The sequence below is a fragment of the Gopherus evgoodei genome, chromosome 3 (genome assembly GCF_007399415.2).
Source record: "Gopherus evgoodei ecotype Sinaloan lineage chromosome 3, rGopEvg1_v1.p, whole genome shotgun sequence".
Taxonomy (NCBI): domain Eukaryota; kingdom Metazoa; phylum Chordata; order Testudines; family Testudinidae; genus Gopherus; species Gopherus evgoodei.
This window is the reverse complement of record NC_044324.1, coordinates 171,516,874-171,539,194: the sequence shown is the minus strand read 5'-3', so window position 1 is coordinate 171,539,194 and position 22,321 is coordinate 171,516,874. Positions and strand designations below refer to the sequence as shown.

Sequence of the window (22,321 nt, the reverse complement as noted above, 5' to 3'; positions counted from 1 at the left end):
GCTCAGCCCGCTGCTGGTCTGGGTTCTGTTCACCTAGGTCAGCAGCGGGCTGAGCAGGGCCTGCGGCCGGGACCCCGGCTGGCAAGGGTCCAGTAGCCAGAACCCAGACTGGCAGGCTGTGCAGGGCTGGTGGCCAGGACCCCAGACCAGCAGTGGGCTAAACTGCTCAGCCCGCTGCCGCTCAGGGGTTCCATCCACCGGCTCCTGCCAGCCAGGATCCCGGCTGCCAGACCCGCTTAGCCCGCTGCCGGTCTGGGGTCTCGGCCCTGCCCACATACAGTGGATTCCTGCCTTCTCCCTGGTTCTGGCCCATTCTCTCTCTCTCTCTGCACTGAGCTGAGGGTAGGAGTACACTGAGCACAGGACGGGTGGTGAAGGAGCAGGCTAAGGGTTGGGGTGTAGGGTCTGGCCAGGAGCAGGGCCTCCTGAGGGGGTGGAAATTTGCCCTGGGCCCCAGAGGGGCTGCATGAGCTGCTCCGGGTTTTCAGTGGTTGGCCCTTTACTCGCTCTGGGTCTTCAGCGGCAGGTCCTACCGTGCAGCGGAAGACTCAGAGAGAGTGAAGAACCCGCCGCTGAAGTGCTGCTGAAGCCTCAGCGCGCCGCCCAGTGAGTACAAGCACCGCAAGCAGCGGGGAAAAAAAATGGGAAAAAAGCAATCGGTGGCACTTAGGCTGCTCTACTGCCAGTTTCATTCTTTGGTGGCAATTCGGCGGCGGGTCCTTCCCTCCAAGAGGGACCCACCGCTGAATTGCCACCGAAGATCCGGCCCTGCCCCAGGCCCCCTGAATCCTCTGGGCAGCCCTGGCCAGGAGCTAGAATGAGGGAGGGGGCTCAGGGTTGGGGCAGGAGGTTTGGGTGTGGAGTGCTTACCTGGGCAGCTCCCATTTGGTTCAAGAGGTGCAGGTAGGAATATGGAGGGGTGCTGCAGGAGCTCCTGTCTGGTGCTCAGGGTGGGGCTGGGGATGTGGGGGATGCAAGAGTCAGGATGTGGGAGGGTGCATGGGATGTGGGGGGGCTGGGTATGTGGGGGGGTGCCAGAATCACAGCTGGGGTCATGGGGGGGTGAAGGAGTCAAGCAGAGGGCTGGAGGTGTGTGAGGGGGGTAAAGGGCTCAGGGCAGGGGCCTGGGGTGTGTGCAGGGTGCGGGGCTCAGGCACAGGCCTTGGGGGTGTGCAGGGCTGCAGGGCTCAGGACAGAGGACTGGATGTGTGAGGGGGAATCAGGGCGGAGTGCTGGGTGTGTGGGCTGGGGTCGTGGGGTGCTCACGGCAGGGGGCTGGTTCTGTGTGAGAGGGTATCAAGGCAAGGGCTGGGGGTGTGTGCTGGGGTCATGGGGTGCTCACGGCAAGGGTCTGGGAATGTGTGAGGAGGAGTCAGGGCAGAGGACTAGGGCTGTGGGCTGGGGTTGTGGGTTGCTCACAGCAAGGGGCTGGAGGAGATATGGCCCTATTCCACCACCTCCCTTCCCCAAGGCCCTGCCCCCACTTCTTCTCTGTCTCTGCCAGGAGCAGCGAGCACGCTGACTCCACTCCTCCCCAGCCCCTCCCTCGCAAGGGCCATCAGCTGAAGGGCTGGCAGGGAGGGAGGGATGGAGAGGAGGAGGAGGGGCAGGAACCCAGCACACTGTGGGAAGAGGCAGGGGAGCCAGCAGGACCAAGCTTCTGCCCCCTGCCCCCGTGGGAGGGGATGGAGGGTGGAGAAGAGTGGGCTAGGCCAGGCCGAGCTGGGTGGGATTTTTAATGGCACGCTGCTGCCTGCCGGGACTCCGTGCCATCTTTGGCACGCATGCCATAGGTTGCCGACCCCTATAATAGTACTTGCTTTTGCAATCTGAGTAGGGTATTGTTGGGTAGAATGGACAGAGTGCAGCTAATCAGGGAAATTATGTAATGTAGCCGCATGAGGATCTCTGTAAGTGACTTTGAGAGAGGCAGTCAAGAGGATAGGAGAGAGAAGAAATAAACATCTATTATAACTTTTCTAGTTATGGGAATTGCGCTGTCTCTCCTATCTCTTCTAGGTATGTTTCCCCAGGCTAGCCCCTTCCCCTTACTTACCTACTGTAAATATCACTTGCCATGTGCAGCTGCTTTCTTACTGAAGTGAGCTTGTCTTTTTTGCTTCCCCAGACTTCAATGGTGTTCTTTAAGGAAGCTGTAGAACACACCACAAGGGCTGCTAGAGTCTTTCGGCAACCAGGCGGCCACATGATGCTAGTAAGAATATTCATTTTTTAACATTTACATAATTCTACATTTAAAAAAATTAAGAATCCCAATGGAAGTGGGGTTTTATGCAGAATTTCAACTTGCTGTACTTACTAAGAAGATTCACCTAAACCATATTAATTCCTAGCAAGATAAAATCAGAGCTAGCACTTGTATCTTTTGAGGTTACCATCTTTAAGAAAATAGCTGGGCTTGTACTGTATTTTAAAATAAATTGTTCTGGCACTGAATAATGTTATCCATCCATCCACGTTCCCTGTATGGCCCTGTGTCATGGTATAATCCCCACTCTGAACCCTAGCGTCCATAAGATGGGGTACCAGCATGAATTCCTCTAAGCTTAATTACCAGCTTACAACCTGTAGCGCTGCCACCAACCAGGAATTCCAGTGCCTGGTACAGTCTGGTCCCCCCAAAACCTTGCCCGGGGACCCCCAAGACCAGTCCCTCTGGATCTTAACACAAGGAAAGTAAACCCTTTCCCTCACCGTTGCCTCTCCCAGGCTTCCCCTCCCTGGGATACCCTGGAAGATTACTGTGATTCAAACTCCTTGAATCTTAAAACAGAGAGGAAAATGCACCTTCCCCTCTCCTTCTCTCTTCCCCTCCCAGATTCTCCCTGAGAGAGACAGTAATCCTAACACAGAGAGAAATTAGCCTCTCTCTCCCCCTTCCCTCCTTTCTCCCCACCAATTCCCTGTGAATCCAGACCCCAGTCCCCTGGGGTCTCACCAGAATAAAAAAACAATCAGGTTCTTAAACAAGAAAAACAGTAAAAATATCTTTGTAAATTTAAGATGGAATATGTTACAAGGTCTTTCAGCTATAGACACTGGGAATACCCTCCCAGCCTAAGTATACAAGTACAAATTAAAATCTTTTCAGCAAAATACCAATCTGAACTCCTTTCAGCCAAATACACATTTGAACTCTTCCCAGCCAAATACACATTTGCAAATAAAGAAAACAACCATAAGCCTAACTCGCTTTATCTACCTAGTGCTCACTATTCTGAACTTATAAGAGCCTGTATCGGAGAGATTGGAGAGAAAACCTGGTTGCACGTCTAGTCCCTCTGAGGCCCCCAGAGTGAACAAAAACCAAAATCTAACAGCACACACAAAAAACTTCCCTCCCTCAAGATTTGAAAGTATCCTATCCCCTGATTGGTCCTCTGGTCAGTGACAGCAGGCTCACTGATCTTGTTTAACCCTTACAGGCAAAAGAGATATAGTGTACTTCTATTCTATTAACTCTTACTTATCTGTTTATGACACCATGTCACCCCAAAAGTCTCCAGGGAATCTTTTACCTTGAGAAGTCTTTGTTGGAGGCAGTTGCCCCCTTCTCCTGTAAGTTTCTAGGAAGAATCAGGTAGTCATTCCTCCAATCTTATATTTCGAGAAGGGCATACCTTGTGTAGTTGTTGCACCCAGACGTGTAAAGAACTTTGTGGAGGCAGTAGCTGGAAGCTACCAGTTCCCCTACTGGCAGAAGCAGGGCACAAAACCTTCCACTTCCTATGCAGCACTCTCTACATATGTGAGGGTCTCTGAGGGTCTTTTAGGCCTCAGCTAATGCTTCAGTAAGGCCATAACTTTTCCTGCTCTAATTCTTCCTAACAAGCTGGACAGCCCCAGACCAGACAGGCTCTTTCTTCTTGAGTGGTTGTTCATGTCCATTCAAAATAGGTGTGCATGCGCCGCGTGCATGCCAGCCGGAAGATTTTCCCCTAGCAACGCCCGTAGGGTCGGCCCTGGCGCCCCTGGAGTGGTGCCACTATGGCGCCCTATAAAGGGGCCCGCCAACGCTCCACCCCTTCAGTTCCTTCTTACTGCCGGTGACAGCTAGTTGGAACTTCACTTGCTGATAGCAAATTTAGCAGGTCCATAAACCTCATGTATATAGTTGTGTATATAGTTAGTCTATCTAGATTAGTTGTACATAGTTCTTTGCTGTTGGGGGTTCCCCCCCACCTACTTGTCACCCCGCCAGGGCATGCCCGGGTCTCCCGGGTTTAAACTCTGCGTGAACTGCGGAAAGTTCATGCCAAAAAGTGACCCCACACTCTGCTTGTCTGCAGTGCCTCGGGGAGAGCCACCAAAGGGACCGGTGCACTATTTGCAGGGGTTTCTGTCCCAGAGCTCTCAAAGACGGAGCACAAAGACTTACAGTTCTTCTGATGGAGGCTGCCTTGCGGCCACCTTTGGTACCCAGAGCCGGCCGACGCGGTGCCCAGCACGTCATCATTGGTGCGGAGTGCCCCGGCACCAGCGTCAGGACTTAGGGCCCAGCCCAAATCCTCCAAACCCGGCACCGGAGGAGTCGGGTCATAAGAAGTGCGGCCTCAATGTGACACCGCTCGCCCTTCCCAATGCCCGCTAAGAAGAAGAGGTCAGTGATGGAGCGATCGCCCCGCCAGGACCTTCACAGGCCGACACCGTCCGCCGGTACAAGTGGACAGGCTGGGCTACAGCCCCTGGCTGCTCCATCGACTCCCACACAGGAGAGAGGGCGGTTGAGTCTGGAGCGAACCAACATCCCGGGCCTTGGTGGAGACGTGCGTCCCCCCCTTGACGCCAGAGGCATTCAAGGCAGCCTCAGATCTGCTGAGACTGCCGGTACTGGCCTCCCCGCATCGTGGCAGGGAGTTGCTGATCATAGCTTGTCCCCTAGTACAGTCTAGGGGCAAGCCGGCCATGCTGTCGCCTCCCTCTCCGTCCCGTGCCACCTGAGTGGCACCGGACCAGAGAGGCAGCTCCCCACCTCCGCGTCGCTCTCCAGCGACGACGAGTGCCGCTCCCCTCAGGTCCTCTTATCCAGAGACCTCAGACTCAGAGGCGGACTCCTATCGCTCCAGGTGGTCATGGAGCAGAAGTCAACTTCGGGGTGAGCCACCAGCGGTACCCACCACAGTGGCAGCAGCAATGGCAACCGCCCTCCCAGTGGCCGTTTTGGACCCCCTAGGCCTACCACCAGTCGGTGGGTCAGGCGTTTGGTCCTCACTCCAGGTCGGCCTCGGTCTCCTCAGCATCGATGGCCCCGGCGCAGTTGCCTCTTCCTCCGGCACTGTCGCCAGGCAGGGGTGTGTCGCATCTAAGTTCAGCACCCCCTAGCTGGGCATTGGCACTGGCGGCGACCACGGTTCGGGCACAACAGGTGCCGCCAGACACGCCAAGCCATTCATTGGTGACCCCGGTACTGGCCGCGGTGCCGCATTTGGAACCAGCACTGGCCCCGCAACCTCGGTACCGTGTGCCGCCGGACCCTGAAGGGCTGGAAACGCCAGAGGACAGGCCAATCCAAGTGATTTCCTCCTCTTCTTCCTCAGGTGAGGCGGTCGCAGGCACGGCCACAGCACCAGCCCTGGAAGACACAAGGATCCTTCAGCAACTACTCAGGCGAGCAGCTCAGAGCCTCACAATCCAGGCTGAGGAAATTGAGGTGGACGTAGATCTGGTAGTGTATATCCTGGCTCCATCGGGACCATCCAGGGTGGCCCTACCTTTGATCAAGACCATAGAGGACACGTCCCGCACCTTATGGCAAATGCCAGCCTCATTGACCCCTACTGCCAAGAAAACAGAAAGGCTTTATTTGTGGCCCTCTAAGGGCATGAGCATTTGTACACCCCACCCTTCCCCGGACTCTCTGGTGGTAGACGCGGCCAACCAAAGGGAGTGTCAAGGATTTCAAGGGTTGACGCCAAAGAACAGGGATGCCAAAAGGCTCAACCTCTTTGGTAGAAAGGTGTACTCCACGGCACGCCTTCAACTACGAATAGCCAACCAGCAGGCTGTCGTAAGCCAATATGGTCATAACATATGTTCGGCCATGTCTAAGTTTACCAAGCTCCTTCTCCAGGATGTGAGGGCAGAGTTTTTGGCCTTGGTGGAAGAGGGAAAGCTCATCTCCCGAGCCTCCCTTCAGGCTGCCCTAGATGCAGCAGACTCGGCCTCACGCTCCATGGCAACAGGCCTGGTCATGAGGTGAGGAGCCTGGCTCCAGGTCTCAGGCCTCCCCTATGAGGTCCAGCAGACTATCCAGGACCTCCCCTTCGAAGGGCAGATGCTGTTTTTGGACAAAATGGAGAAGTGTCTGCATAGTCTAAAGGACTCAAGGAGTGTGCTTCGCTCACTGGGCCTGTATACCCCAGCAACCCAACGTAGACAGTTTAGGCCACAAGCGGCCCCGCGCCCTTACCAGCCTCAGAATCATCCAGAGGTTGGGCGCAATCGGGGCAGGAATGGCAGGAGGCGCCACCAACGCCAGCCCTCCGACCAGGCATCCAGCCAACCGAGACCGACGTCGGGGCCTAGGCCCCCTATTTGATGGTACGGTCGAGGACGGCCTACCGATCAGGACTCCGGATCCTTCTTTCCCTACCTTTGGGTCATGTATGTCCCCCTTCTACCATGCCTGGTCCTGAATCACGTCGGACAGTTGGGTGCTTTGCACGGTAGAAAGGGGATATTCTATCCAGTTCTCCTCCCCCCCCACTCCACCAGCCCCCCTCCCCCTCCCTCTTCAGGGACCCCTCTCACGAGCAACTTCTAATTCAGGAAGTGCAGTCCCTCCTCACAGTGGGGGCGGTGGAGGAAGTTCCTCAGGAGCAGAGGCTTCTACTCCTGGTATTTTCTAATACCGAAGGCAAAAGGGGGCCTCAGGCCCATCCTGGACTTGCGGCGACTGAACAAGTTTGTGAGAAAGATCAGGTTCTGCATGGTCTCCCTGTCTTCCATCATTCCCTCCTTGGATCCAGGAGCTTAGTATGCCGCCGTCGATTTAAAGGACGCATATTTCCATATTGCCATAATCCCCCGACACCATCGGTACCTCGGGTTTGTCATGGCCGATGCCCATCTGCAGTTCACAGTGCTCCCGTTTGGCCTATCGGTGGCAACAAGGGTCTTCACGAAGTGCATGGCAGTCGTGAAAGCCTTTCGGCGCAGGTGGGGTATCCAAGTATTCCCCTACTTGGATGATTGGCTTATAAAGGGCCGCTCCAAGGAGCTTATAAAGGGCCGCTCCAAGAAGCTCAGGTGCTTTTCGTCAGGCGGACCTTCGTCGAGCTCGGCCTCCTCTTAAACGAGGCCAGGTCCACCCTGTCTCCTACCCAAAGGATAGAATTTATAAGGGCGGTTCTGGACTCAACACACGCCAGAGCGTATCTTCCAGAGTCCAGGTTCCGGTCCATGTCCAAAATCATTCTCGGTCTGCAACGCACCTCGACCACCACGGCAAGAAACTGCCTCAAGCTCACCTATGGTGAGCCATGCCAGACTCCGGCTTCGCCTACTACAATCCTGGTTGGCGACAATATACCGCCCGGCCAGGGATCCCCTGGACTAAGTGGTAACTCTTCCCCAGGTGGTGCTGAGCTCTCTCCAATGGTGGCTCGACCCACTGAAGGTGTGCTTGGGTGTTCCCTTCGCCATCCCTCAACCCTCCCTCTCCCTGGTGACAGATGCCTCAGATCGGGGATGGGGAGCGCACTTGGGGGACCTCAAGACACAGGGCTTGTGGTCGCAGGAGTGCCTCAAGTTACATATCAATGTCAGGGAGCTGAGAGCTGTTCACTTGGCTTGTCTTACCTTCCAATCCCACCTGGCCGGCAGAGTCTCAGTCCTCACGGATAACACATCAGCGGTCTTCTATATCAACAAACAGGGGGGGTGCATGCTCCTCTCCCCTGTGCAGGGAAGCCCTCATGCTGTGGGACTTTTGCGTTCAGAATGCTACCCACCTGACGGTGTTCTACCTCCTGGGGGAACAGAACGGCCTGGAGGACGCCCTCAGCTGCTCTTTCTGGGGTCACAAGTGGTCACTTCATCAGGACGTAGTGCGCTCAATCTTCTGGCTCTGGGGTCGTCCCCAGTTAGACCTGTTTGCTTCAAGGGAAAACAGGAAGTGTTGGCGGTTTTGCTCCCTCTAGGGCCACAGCCCAGGGTCTCTGTCAGATGCCTTCCTCCTGTCGTGGAAGGAAGAGCTGCTCTACGCCTTTCCTCCAATTCCCTTGATACGCAGGGTAATTCTCAAGATCCGCAGGGATCACGCCCATGTAATCCTGATAGCACCAGCGTGGCTGCACCAACATTGTCCACCCGAACGCTCCTGACACTGCCCCTGCTGCCGGACCTGATCACGCAGGACCAGGGCTGCCTCTGCCACCCAAACTTGCAATCACTCCACCTCACAGCCTGGATGCTCCATGGTTGAACCCGGTGGAGATGCAAGTGCTGCTCGGTAGTAGAAAACCTTTGACCAGGGCCACCTACCTGGCCAAATGGAAACGCTTCTCCATCTGGTCCAGTCAGCGAGGGCAGGAACCGTTGCAGGCCCCGATTCCCGTTATCTTAGACTATCTGCTCCATCTGAGATATTTGGGCCTTTCCCTCTCCTCGGTTCGAGTTCACTTAGCGGCCATCTCGGCTTTCTACCCGGGAGAAAGGGGCACCTCGGTGTTCACAAACCCGCTGGTTGGTCATTTCCTCAAGGGCATGGACAGGCTGTTTCCACATGTCCGTCAACCAGCTCCTACCTGGGACCTCAACCTGGTCCTCTCTGCCCTCACGGGGCCTCCCTTCGAGCCCCTGGCTTCATGATCTCTGTTGTACCTGTCATACAAGGTCGCTTTTCTTGTAGTGATCACCTCAGCCAGGAGGGTATCGGAGCTCAGGGCGCTGACATCCGAACTCCCGTACACTGTCTTCTATCAGGACAAAGTCCAACTTAGACCTCATCCGGCTTTCCTCCCCAAGGTCGTCTCCCAATTCCACATGGGGCAAAATATCTTCCTACCGGTGTTTTATCCAAAGCCACACTCTTCCGGTAAGGAGCGGAGGCTGCATTCCCTGGATGTCTGCACGGCCCTAGCCTTTTATGTTGAACGGACAAAGCTGTTTAGATGGTTGACCCAGCTCTTCATCGCGGTGGCAAATAGAATGAAGGGGCTCCCGGTCTCCTCTCAGAGGATTTCTTCGTGGATCGCAGCCTGCATAAGGGAATACTATCGTATAGCTAGAGCCCCTATCCCTCTGGTTACGGCCCAATCTACCAGAGTGCAGGCCTCCTCTGCAGTGTTCCTGGCTCAGATCCTGACTCAGGAGATTTGTAGAGCTGCCACGTGGTCCTCCATCCACACGTTCATGTCGCACTATGCCATCACACGCCAGGCTAGGGATGATGCCACCTTCAGTTGTGCAGTGCTTCATTTGGCAGTGACCTCCGACCCCACCTCCTAAGGTTAGGCTTGTGAATCACCTACTTTGAATGGACATGAACAACCACTTGAAGAAGGAAAAATGGTTACCCACCTTTTAGTAACTGTTGTTCTTTGAGATGTGTTGTTCATGTCCATTCCAATACCCACCCTCCTGCTCCTCTGTCAGAGTGCCAGCAAGAAGGAACTGAAGTGGTGGAGGGTCGGCAGGACCCTTTATAGGGCACCGTAGTGGCGCCACTCCAGGGGGCGCCAGAGCTGACCCTACGGGCACTGCTAGGGGAAAATCTTCCGGCTGGCATGCACGCGGCGTGCACACGGCGTGCGCACACCTACTTTGAATGGACATGAACAACACATCTCGAAGAACAACAGTTACTAAAAGGTGGGTAACCATTTTTTTCAGGCCTGGGGGACAGCTGATGAAAGATATCCAATAAGTATAATATTAAGAAGTAAGTAGTATCAAGCCTGAGTTGTGAAAAACCTGGAATTTATTTTTTTTCCAGATTTATTTGAATCTCTGTGTCACTCTGAAATATTTACAATAATAAAAACATATATTAGAATGTTTTTATATTAGAAACATTATACTCTAATCCTGGTCTATGAATGCAAACTTAGAATAAAGTTAAAAGTTAAGTGATGAGAACATTAAAGATTCTTGCTACATCTATCCTCTCCATTATTTACTGCTCATCTGCAACTTGATCAGTAAAAAAAATGTTGACTAGCATAGGGTAAAGAACCAGTTCGGTGGGAACCCACTAGAAACACGCCCCTGCTCAATGATGATTCCCTATTACTATTACATTTTGAGACATATCAGTTAGTCAACTCTTAATCCATTAATGTGTGCTATGTTGATTTTATATTATTCTAGTTTTTAAATAATTGTTTAATTGCCTTACAGAAGCCTAAGTATTATGTCAACACTATTACCTTTCTCAACCAACTTGTGATATCATCAAAAAGATATCAAGTTAGTTTGACAGAATCTATTTTTCCGCAAACCCATTTTCATTGGCATTCATTGTATTACCCTCCCTTTAATTCTTTATTAATCGAGTCCCGTAACATCCGGTCCATTATGTTGCCTGGAATTAATGTAAAACTGACAGGCTTAAAATTACCCAGGTGATCCAATTTTCCTTTATTAAATATTGGCACAACATTAGCTTTCTTCTTGTCTTCTGGAACTTTCCCAGTATTCCAAGCCTTATTGAAAATCAACATTAATGGTCCAACAAGCTCCCTAGCCAGCTCTTTTAAAATTCTTGAATGCAAGTTATCTGGACCTGCAGATTTAAAAATGTCTCTAGTTCTTGCTGTTAAACATCCTCCTGAGATACTAGTGGAATGGAAAGAGAGTTATCATCATATGATATGACTAAGTCATCTGTTTTTTTGCAAATACAAAACAAATATTTATTGAACACTTCTGCCTTATTATTGATAATTCTACTCTTTCTATCTAGTTATTGACCAGTACCATTACTAAGATTTGTTTTGTTTCTAGTACAGCTTAAAAACTCCTTGTTGCTGGCCATAGATTTCTCCTGGTGTCCCTTTGCTTTCTTTAGAAATTGTAGAAAATTGATATCTTCTGATATATTTATTAATATCAACTTCTCTTATGATAAACACAGGATCTTTTGGACCTGAATCCAGCTTGTCCTTTTCTAAGTTTTGGATCCACTGTCTCTTTCATCCTATGTAGCATCACATTGCAGAAGATTTTCCCTACAACAAAGAGTAGTAGAGTAACTCCTCTCCAACTGTTTGTCAGTGAGATCACCCTTTTGGGGTTATTCTGACAATTACTCCATGTTTCTACTGGGTCATAATTGTCCCTTTTTTCTCAGAATTCATTAAACAGTTCTGTCAGTTTTGTTAGGTTGGTGGTATCAAGTGCTTTTAGCAATTCTGCTGTAATTTGATTGTTTCCTGCCGCTTTGTTTTTCAGCTGCTTAATTACAGTCTAAACTTCTGAGAATTCTGTTGGACCAGTGTTAATGTCAAGTTGATCAGATTTGCTGAAGTGGGGCTGTGGCTGTTGAGGATTTCTTTGAAATGCTGTGCCCATCTGTTTCTGTTCTACATCAGTTGCAAACATTTTTTCCATCTTTGCTTTTTATTGGCCCATTTCCCATTTTTGAAATTTTCAACACAGGGTTTAGTAACTTGGTAAAAAGCTCTGTGATTTCCTGTCATATCAGCAGTTTCAGCCTCCACTGCTAGATTTTCAAAATGTTCTGTTTCTTTCCCAGTGTTGCTTTTCACTGCTTTGTCTGCTTTTTTTTTATTCTAACCATCATAGAAGAGTGAATGGAACTACATTACCTTGGACACAGCACACTAACCAGCAAGGATCTCAAGAAGCAAGTAGCATCAAGGATAGGACAGGCATCCGTAGTGTTCAGTAAACTCAACAACATATGAAATCAAAGATTTACGGCACCATAACAAAATTTAGAATTTTCAGCACAAATGTAATCTTAGTGTTAACATATCACTTTGAAAGCTGGAGACCTACCAAAACACTAGACAGAAAACTAGACACTTTCGAAAATAACTACCTATGAAAGATTATGGGCATTGGATACAAAGACTTCATTATTAGCTAACATATTCAATAAATTGCCAACCAGCAGCTCATCACCGCCAGAATCAGATGGAAGCACTGGACATATTTAGGGCATGTACTCTGGATGCCAACACAGACTCCCACATGAAGTCCTCAAGTGGAAACCAACTGGTGTGAGAAAATGCAGGCACCTAAGAGACTTCCTAAAAAGAACCCTTAGCAGGGGAGAGGGTAGAACAGTTGATCGCAACACCATAGAGCAGATGGAAGCAGCAGTAAGTAATGATGAAGAATGTTTTTTGCCCTGTGTGCCAATACTGGCATGGGAAGGATGTTAAAAAAAAAAAGGCTATCAAATTCCCCTTTCTTATATTTGTTGTGAACATTATTTATTTTTTATAGCTGCCTTCACTTCCTCTCTAAACAATGTTGGTTTATTAACCAATACACCATTCTACTTTAGCTGTGGGAGTGTGGCCTTGGGCATCTAGTAAGTGTTCTTAAACAATTCCCAATTATCAGTCACATTTTTCTAAATAAATTCTTCCTCTCAGATGATTTTGCTCATAATTGTTTTCAGCTTACTGGTTTTGACCTTATTCTGTTTGCATATTGTAAATGTGTTCAAGTTATGATCATTTGTACCTAAGCTACCATTAATTTTTAGTGCTGTGATCAGTTCCTCATTCTCTGTGATGGTGTCTAATATAGAAATTCCCTGTGTTGGATGTGTTAGGGAGGATCAGTAATTTTGGCCATGCTTGGCATATGCCATTTGGTACCAAAGTATTCCTCAGTATCATTGGGCATGAGTGAGGAGCTAGAGACCCCAAAGACAGTGGTACCATCTGCAACATCTACTGCTTCTTCAGTGCACAGACCTGTCATCCAGCAGATGCCACCGTACTCTGCACCATCGTTGGTACCACAGATGCTTCTGTATCTGGGACTATCAAGTTTCTGCACACAATCAATCACTCAGTATCCCAGAAGTTCAGATGCTTCAAAGACTTATTCATCTCTGATGAACTTGAGCCTCCCTGATTGAGCTCAGACCCCCAGTACTGCAGCTTGCATAATCTCTAGTACCTCCTCTATCGCCAATATCACTGGGTTCCCTGGTACCAATGGGGCATGGACAGACAGACAATACACCAGCATCATCTGCCTCCCCTTTGGACAATGCAGATGATAGTTCTTCACACTCTCAAATGTCTGTTCAGGGCTCCTTTGCTCATCATCCTAGGCCTGACTTCATTGAACCTGCTTCCTCAAGGAACACTTAAAGACCCATGTGAACTTGGTTGGTCTGTTCAGCATCCTCCTTGGTATGACCAAGCCTGGATGCCTCCTCCATTTCCTTGTGGCTCTCCACAATGCCCATATTAGGATCCCTGGGTGGCCTGCTATCAGCAGCTCTCCAAGGCACCTAACTCTCATATGGATGTCAAAGGCAACAATCTCCTCCTATTCCCTCTGTTTCCTGATATCAATATCCACCACAGGAGGAAATGTTTGAGGAACAAAAAAGAAGGGCTGATGAGGAGGCTATTTCATCCTCCTCCCTGGATAAAGCATTTATGCCCCTTCCATCTCATGTAGATGATTTTAAACAGTTTCAGAACTTGGTGAAGCGAGTGGCATACACTCTCCAAATACCATCATAAGTGGTCCAAAGGATCCAACATAAGCTACTGGACTTTCTTTGCACACCATATTCAGCATGAATGGCACAGCCTGTAAATAAAGCATTGTTGGAAACTACCAAGACAATCTGGCATACCCTAACCACTTAGAAGGTACATTAAAAAGTACTACGTCCCAGCTAAGGATTCTCAGAGTTTTATTTTCCCATCTTGCCCCTAACTCTTTGATGGTCAATGCAGTCAATGAACAAAACAGGAAGCATTGTCCAAAGACCACCTGGCATAATAAGGACCAAAAGTTATACCTGTTTGATCGCAAGAGCTACTAATCTGCCACCCTGCAATTCAGAATTGCTAATTGCTAGGTGATTCTTGCTAAATACAATACAATAACATAAGCTACACAAAATTCAATTCTCTATAGAACATCTTCCACAAGAACACAAGGAACAGTTTCAGGCTACCCTTGCTGAGGGCCAACTCCTGGCAAGAATGACTTTACAAGCTTCTCTTAATGCAGCTGACACTGTAGTTTATTCCATCTTAACATGTGCTGTTAGGGCTAAGCTTCATGGCTACAGTCCCTCCCATGTGAGGTCCAAAATATTTCAGAAGACCTTCCCTGTGATGGGCTCAGTTGTTTAGCGAGTCAACCGATGAATCCCCACATTCTCTTAAAAACTCAAGGGCAACCCTTTGCTCACTGGGAGTATACATACCTGCAAACAAAGGGAGAATTAGTTGGTCTTAGACAGCCCAGATATCCCATGCATCTCAATTTTCTGCCTATTACACATCACCAAAATCACTCAAAAAAACCCCCCACAGAATGTAGAAGGGAAAATTCTGAACTGCTCCACCTGTATCAGTACAACAGCCATCATCAGCCAAGAGTTTGTTTTTATGCCTTGGTTGAGAGTCAAGAACATCCCCTCGTCCTGGATCTGATGCTGCATCTTTCAACCCAGTCCATCTTCTGACTTTTTGGAAAAAATCTTTCCCATTTCTACACCTCTTGGGAGCAGATTACTTCTAACAGACTTTTTTTGAGGTTATAAAATTGGGCTACTCCATTTATTTCCATTCCATACTCTCCTTACCCATCCCTTTTCAGGGACATGTCTCACAAACTTCTACTCAGGCAAGAGGTTCTGTTCTTCCTCCACATTGCAGTTGTGTAGCCAATTCCCTCTCGGTACAGAGGAAGGGAATTCTATTACAAATACTTCCTGGCTCCCACAAAAGGAGGACAGATGGAGATCGATCCTAGATCTCAGGATGGTGAGTACCCTTGTCAAGGTATAGAAGTTCAAGATGGTGACACCTGCAGCTAACATACCATCCCTAGATTCACAGGATTGATTCACAGCTCTCAGCCTTTAAGACACATATATGCATATCACAATACACCTCTCTCGTGAGGTTTCCACACTTTCTTGTTGGTAGAATCAGTATCAATATTGGATCCTGCCATTTGGACTCTGCCACTCCCTGCATGTCACAGAATTTATGGCAGTAGTTGCCACATAGCTTCGTCGATGGGGAATGATCTTTCCCCTATCTTGATGGTTGGCTTCTCAAGGGACGTTCCTACACTGAAGTTTGAACTGCTGTAGAGTAAGCTGTGACTCTGTTCAATATGCTTGGCCTTGAGCACAACACCAGAAAGTCCTGCCTCTTACCTGTGCAATGGATAGAGTTCACAGAGACTATTTTTGATGCTACAACATCCAGAGCTTACATACCAGAGGATTCCTCACTCTATCACATTTACTGCTGAGTTGAATTGAGCTCTCAGGCAGGGACGGCTCCAGCTTTTTTGCTGCTCCAAGCAGCGAAGAGAAAAAAGAGAAAAAAAAAAGCTGCAATCGGTGGCACTTCGACGGCTGCTCTACCGTACTGCTTCATTCTTCGGTGGCAGTTCAGCGGCCAGTTCTTCCCTCCGAGAGGGACTGAGGGATCCGCCGCTGAATTGTCGCCGAAGACCCAGACGTGCCACCCCGTTCCATGGGCTGCCCCAAAGCACCAGCTTGCTGTTCTGGTCCCTGGAGCCAGCCCTGCTCTCAGGTAGCTGCCAGGTCGTATCTACAATTCCTTGGTCACATGACACATGCACCTTTGCCACCCTAGATACTCACCTAGGGTGACCAGATAGTAAGTGTGAAAAATCGGGAGGGGGGTAATAGGCACCTGTATAAGAAAAACTCTGAAAATTGGAAACTATCCCTATAAAATCAGGACATCTGGTCACCCTACACTCACCTACATCTCTGCTGCTTCAGGCCTGACTCAGAGCAGTTTACATCACCAGCAGACACAGTCTAAACAAAATTCTTTCCATTCCATGTCATATGCTACTTTCCCTCTATTGGTGGAACAATCCAGACAAGATATGCTCAGGGATATCAAAAACCATCTCCATCCTCCCCCCACCCCCCTCCACTGTCACAGTAGTTTTGGACACATCCCTTCTAGAATGGGGAGCTCATCTGCAAGATCATACTATCAGCGGCAGCTGGACTATTCAGAAGTTGACATTTTGGAGCTCAGGGCCATAACTCCACTCTCATGATACAGTCAATCCCTACAAATAATGAAGATATAAGGGCCAGTGTGGATTATAAATGTCATAGGCATACAGATACCTGGCATGAAGCTTCAGTGCACATGTTCAGAAGCAGAAAACATAGCTGATTAGGGTACTTTTACTGCAAAAAATAGACGTAGTGTGATTTTTAGGTACCTACAGGGTTCAAGGGCAGGTAACTAGAGGGTTGATTCTGTGATTTAGGGACCTGAAGTGGCAGTTAGGCATCTAAGTCCTTTTGTGAATCTAGCTCTAATACTACAATATCTGATGATACAATATCTGATGATAATGTAGACGGCAAGATGGTTTAGAATCTATGGCAAGAACCTGGAATTTAGAAGATCTAGGTTCTGTTTTTGGCTATACCAGTGACTCATTTTATGACCATGGACAGACAGCTTAACCTTTCCATGCCTCGGTGTTTCTGTCTGTAAAATGAAGTTAATAATATTTATCTACTGTTCTAAAGAGTGTTGGAATCCCTTTACAAGGAGTGAATGTTATTAATGATGAATAAAAATTGCCTGAAGTGAATGGAATTGTATAAAGGTGTTTAAATGTCTGTCATGTCCCGCTGCATAGCATTTATGTCATCTCAGTACTCTAACTGAAGCAAATAAACTGGTGCACAGAAAAAAGTGGAAACAACTGCATGCTGCCTTCCAGAGCTACACATTCAAGTGCAGAACTGCTTCAGCAACTATCTGGTGAACTGATAGTCATCTCTGTAATTGTATGCTGTGTCGTAGCCATATTGGTTCCAAGAGATAGACCCGATGGGTGCAGTAATATCTTTTATTGGACCAACTTTTCTCACCAATAGAAGTTGGTCCAATAAAAGATATTACCTCGCCTTCCTTGTCTCTCTAATATCTGTAGTTGTACAGTTATTTCATTTTATATTTTTCTTCTCAATCTATAGTGAAGAGATTCTCAAACCATCTGCATGAGTGTGTGTGTGTGCGTAGATAGATAGATAGGCAAAATAACTAATATCTTTCTGCAGATTGGCCTGGATGGAAATGGGAAAATAACCTGTGCAACCCTTGCCTGTTATTTAGCAAACTGTAGTCTCTTTAGGTTGTCTGTTACCCCAGTACAGCTACACAGATTTCATAGAGGACCTGAAAAGAGTCTATAGACAAACAGGGCTGGAGGGCCAGAACACTGTTTTGCTCATCACTGATCCAGATATAGTTCAGGTAAATGCTTTCTTATGTTATGTTTTTGCTAAAGTTAGAGTACTTGCATGCATGCTTGTTTTAGGCCTGGTCTACACTGGGGGGATCGATCTAAGATATGCAACTTCAGCTACGAGAATAGTGTAGTTGAAGTCAACATATCTTAGATCGACTTAGAATCACTTACTTTGTGTCCTTGCGGCACAGGATCGACGGCCGCCTCTCCCCCCGTTGACTCCGCTTCCGCCTCTTGCCCTGGTGGATTTCCAGAGTCGATAGGGAGCGCGTTTGGGGATTAATGTATCGTGTCTAGACGAGACACAATACATTGATCCCCGATAGAGCAATCACTACCCGCCAGTCTGGCAGGTAGTGTAGACATACCCTTAGAGTTGTACCATTGTGCGGATACAAATATGTTTTGTACAAACAAATGGAGACCATGGGCTGAAAACTGGTCTCTTTAAAAGTTTGGTCGTGCTTCCTTTTAAACTCAATAGCAAAACTCCCATTGATTTCAGTGGTGCAGTATTGGGTTCCGCCTATATGCTATATAGCAGGGATCGGCAACCTTTCAGAAGTGGTGTGCCGAGTCTTCACTTATTCACTCTAATTTAAGGTTTCGCATGCCAGTGATACATTTTTAGAAGGTATCTTTCTTTAAGTCTATAATATATAACTAAACTATTGTATGTAAAGTAAACAAGGATTTTAAAATGTTTAAGAAGCTTCATTTAAAATTAAATTAAAATGCAGAGCCTTCCGGACCAGTGGCCAGGATCAGGGCAGTGTGAGTGCCGCTGAAAGTCAGCTCGTGTGCTGCCTTCGGCACGTGTGCTATAGGTTGCCTACCCCTGCTATATAGTGAGAAACGTCCTTTTTCCTAAACTGTGTTCCTATTTCACAGTGATGTGAAAAAATAGGCACCAATTTGAACAGAAAGAAAAAAATGAAACATTTAAACGCAATCATACACTTCAAGAAGTTGATTAATTACCAAGATAAATTCACAGTTCACCCATACTTGAAAGAACGAGGTATTTGACTTTATGCTTGAAAAGGCACTCATGGCCACGGGTTTCGTGGTGTACCTGCATGCATCATTATGTATATTTTTTGTACTTGTGGATGTTATATGTATGTGCCCAATGAAGACAAAAACCTAATATTTGGTGCTATCAATGATTGGGAATTTTTTAATATTTTGTTCTGGTGCTTGTACAGAGCAAATCTTTTTGCTCTGACAACTGGACTGGAAACCTGACAGGTATAGACCTTCATATAAAATTTCAGCACTTTTGTTAATGGGGTCAGAGGAAATAAGAAAATGGCCTCTTTTGTGGTATTTCTTTTTCCAGTTTTAGCCAAAAAAGCAGGATGAGAAAGCATATGAAAATTAATAGATAATGTAAAGTTAACCAGTTTTTTCACCTTAGAGAAGTTTCAGGTTTCATCTGAGTTGCAGGCAAAGATTTAAGTTAATTCCTCTTTTTCTAAAATGGTCCAACTGTCCTAATTGTAATCCAAATACAGTAATGCTTAGGGTTACAAATTTGTCACTTTATTTTTTATCAAAAATCACAGAAAAGTCTTGGTAAATGTAGTAAAAGTCATGTATTTAGGGGGCAGTGGTGTGTAAAGTCACAGATATGAAAAGTCAGTTATATCTCTTTAAATACAGTCTACATAAATCCCTGCAGAAGGGGCACCGACTTTCCACAGCAGCTCCCTCCACCCCAGCACTGCAAACCTAATCCCCACCCAGTGCAGAGGGGAGGCCCTAAGGTGGGTCAGGAAAAGCTGGAGCCTGTTCTGTACTCATCCCACAGTGGTGGCTCCTGTCCCATACGACTGGAACTGGCTCCCCAGTTGAGGCATTGCGCCCTGGCACACAAAGTTACAGCACCGTTCAGGTTTGGCCTGATCATCTCTCTGTCATGACAGAAATGTGGCTGAGCCAAACCTGAGTGAGTACTACTATGACCCTCACAGGTTGTAATGCCACTCAAACAAATTTGGCCGGGCAGTGCTGCAACCCTTTGTGCCAGGTCACATTACCTGAGAGGGGAACTGGGCCCAGCATGTGGGACAGTGTGGGTCAGACTCACTCTCCAACTTCTCCCCCTCCCTGACCTCTTCTGCAAACCGAGCCAGTGACTCATTTAGAACCTCCGCGGAATCTACTGGTTTGCAATCCACTGTTTGGGAAACTCCCCTTTATTAAAATTACAGACACAAAAAAAAGTCACAGATTAACCAAGAAATCACTGTATCTGTGATATTTTTACCACTGTGACAAGTCTTCAGCCCTAAAAATGCTTTATGTTATACTGTATTAGTTTTAAAAGGAAATAAGTAACAAGTTTTGCAGGGATTACTAATTGTTGTTCTTTACCCTAGGATTCTTTTTTAGAACATTTGAGCTGCATTCTGAATTCTGGAGAAGTGCTTGATTTATTTGATAAGGAGGAGTTGGAAGGTATTGTTGTGAAGCTTACAGCTGTTGTCGAAAAGGCTAACTACACTAACAGCAGAGAAGCTATTCTTTCATTTTTCATGCAGGTACTGTTTCAAATACATTAATTTTAGAGAATTTCAAACTTTTTTATCAAAATGTCCAAGGTCTAGACCCTGTTCCAGTTGAACAATAGTTTTGCCATTGTCATCAGTGTAAGCAGGAGTAGGTAGCTGTATCTAAGACCATTTCAAAGATGTCTACCTAAGTCAAAAGTTACTGAGGCACTTAAATCACTTTTGAAAATGGAACTTAGTCACTTAAATGTTTTGAAAATTTTGCCACGTATATATTATTTCATATAATTTTTAATAGTAGTAGTCTTGAATTTTAAAAATTATATTTTGCATCATATTTCACTCTTTGTTTTTACATTCAACAATCTAGGATGCTTACTTAAGTATTTGATTTACTGAAATGTTTTTTCTTCTTCATAAAAAGAAAACTAAAGAGATGGTCTGTGTGACATTCCATAGGGTGCAGTCTGAACTGATGGACTGCTATGTCCCCTTAGCTGTCCAACCTGAGATGCCTTTTACACTGCTTTGCTGGTGAACAGCAACCCATCTTGGCTCTGCTCACTCGCAGCCACCAGCATGTAAAGTCACTCCGAGCTGAATACATGAATGCTATGCCCAGCCATTCATGAATTACATATAGAGTGACACCCACATATTCCCACTCCCAGTCTTATGCACCAGAAATATGTGTTTTACACTGCTCAATAGCCCTCTGAACAGTATAAGCTCATAGATAGTCCAACATTCCAACACTGGGTAATGTTTATGCACTAGGCTTGTTGACCTAAGTAGAGATTCTCAAGCACTTCAGCCAAAACAAGTGTATTAACAGAGAAAGATGGTTTTTAAGTGATTACAAGTGATAAGGCTTAAAAATCAGAATTAGTTAAAAAGAAATAAAAGGATAAACACACAAACTAATACCTAAACTTTATCAAGGGTAATAGGTTTAAAAGCAGAAAGAAGTTTTTCTCAACGAAAGCTTATAGCAGTCTGTGCTGGCTTGAAAACCGCCAGGCCAGGACCAGTCCTCCAGTTCAATGATACTTCTTTTGTCTTTCAAGCAGTGCAGTTGCTGTCAATAGAGATGGAGGGGAAGTGGTAAGGTGGAGGTCACTGTCTCCCATTCTTTTATCCTACTCCCCTCTTTGAGGATTAGTCCTACTGGGGTACAGGCAAACAGTCTCCTCTGTCTGTGAGGTTTGAAAAGCTTCTGGGAGGAAATGTAAATTCTTTGTTTATATCTTCCCGCCCTGATGGTGAATAGCCAATTAAGTAGGTAATGGCGCTTTAGCACTTTGCTGGCATGCCAGTGTGTCTTTGTCTCTGAGAAACTGGTTTGTGGGTGTTACCCAGAATTACAACATATTTCAGTAACAATCATACAGTAAAATCTCACCACTTTACACACAGTGTTGTTACACACATCTTAACAGGACAATGATATTCAGCAGATTATAAATTTTCAAATGATACATCACAAAGCATACTTTGTACAAAATATATCATAACCATATTAACGTGGTGAACATGGAGTACTGGGTGTCACAGTATGTCAACAAATTTCCATCACAACTGTCCATATGAATGTGTAACTCCTATTTACTCTAAGAATTAAGCATGTGTAGGGACTGCAAGATCAAGGATATTATGAGCTATCAAATTCACTAAGTATTTGAGCTGTCTGCCTTTTCTTTTTGGTATTTTAATATTTTGTACTGTGTTTTTTATAGTCTTAAATGCGTGACTTAAAAATGATTAGGTAAATTTTTACATTGTTGATCATGTATTTGTACAGTATTGTTGTCACTTAAAAAAGAGAGCATTACATTAGTAAAAAGTAGTAATCTTAACATAATTTTTTTAATAAAATAATTACAGCCAGCAAACAGATTTGGGAAAAGAGATATGTAACTGTAATTCCCCCTGCCAAAATTAAACCTTTATTTCAGAGAGTACGTAGCAAGCTTCATATTGTTTTGGCAACAAGTCCTGCAGGACTTAACTTCCGTCAACTTTGTCGGATATATCCTTCCATTGTTAATTGCTCTACCATTGACTGGTACGACAACTGGCCTGAAGAAGCTCTCCTGCATGTTGCAAAAAGCTACTTTAGCCATGAAGACATTTGTGATGACAATGAGGTAGCGTAATAATAGAACTTACTTTTTTTTAACTGTAGTTAACACTTTTTCATTTATTGTGCATTTGATACCAGATTCAGACAACATGGAAATAGCAGAGCCAAATTCAGCAGAGATTGAAATGACAATCTAGGTCTGGACCTGAGTTTTGCATTTGTTACATGAGTACAAATCAGGAATAATTTCATT

At 46.7% G+C, this 22,321-nt stretch overlaps 1 protein-coding gene across 1 annotated transcript in view; it reads left to right on the top strand.

The window, feature by feature from the left end:
• The window catches only part of DNAH14 (dynein axonemal heavy chain 14), a 496,436-nt gene that overhangs the window by 335,222 nt on the left and 138,893 nt on the right, over positions 1-22,321 (top strand). Inside the window, 5 exon segments of the mRNA XM_030558364.1 lie at positions 2,129-2,215; positions 17,279-17,364; positions 17,366-17,474; positions 19,854-20,015; positions 21,941-22,132. Of these exon segments, the coding sequence (XP_030414224.1) occupies positions 2,129-2,215; positions 17,279-17,364; positions 17,366-17,474; positions 19,854-20,015; positions 21,941-22,132 (636 nt within the window).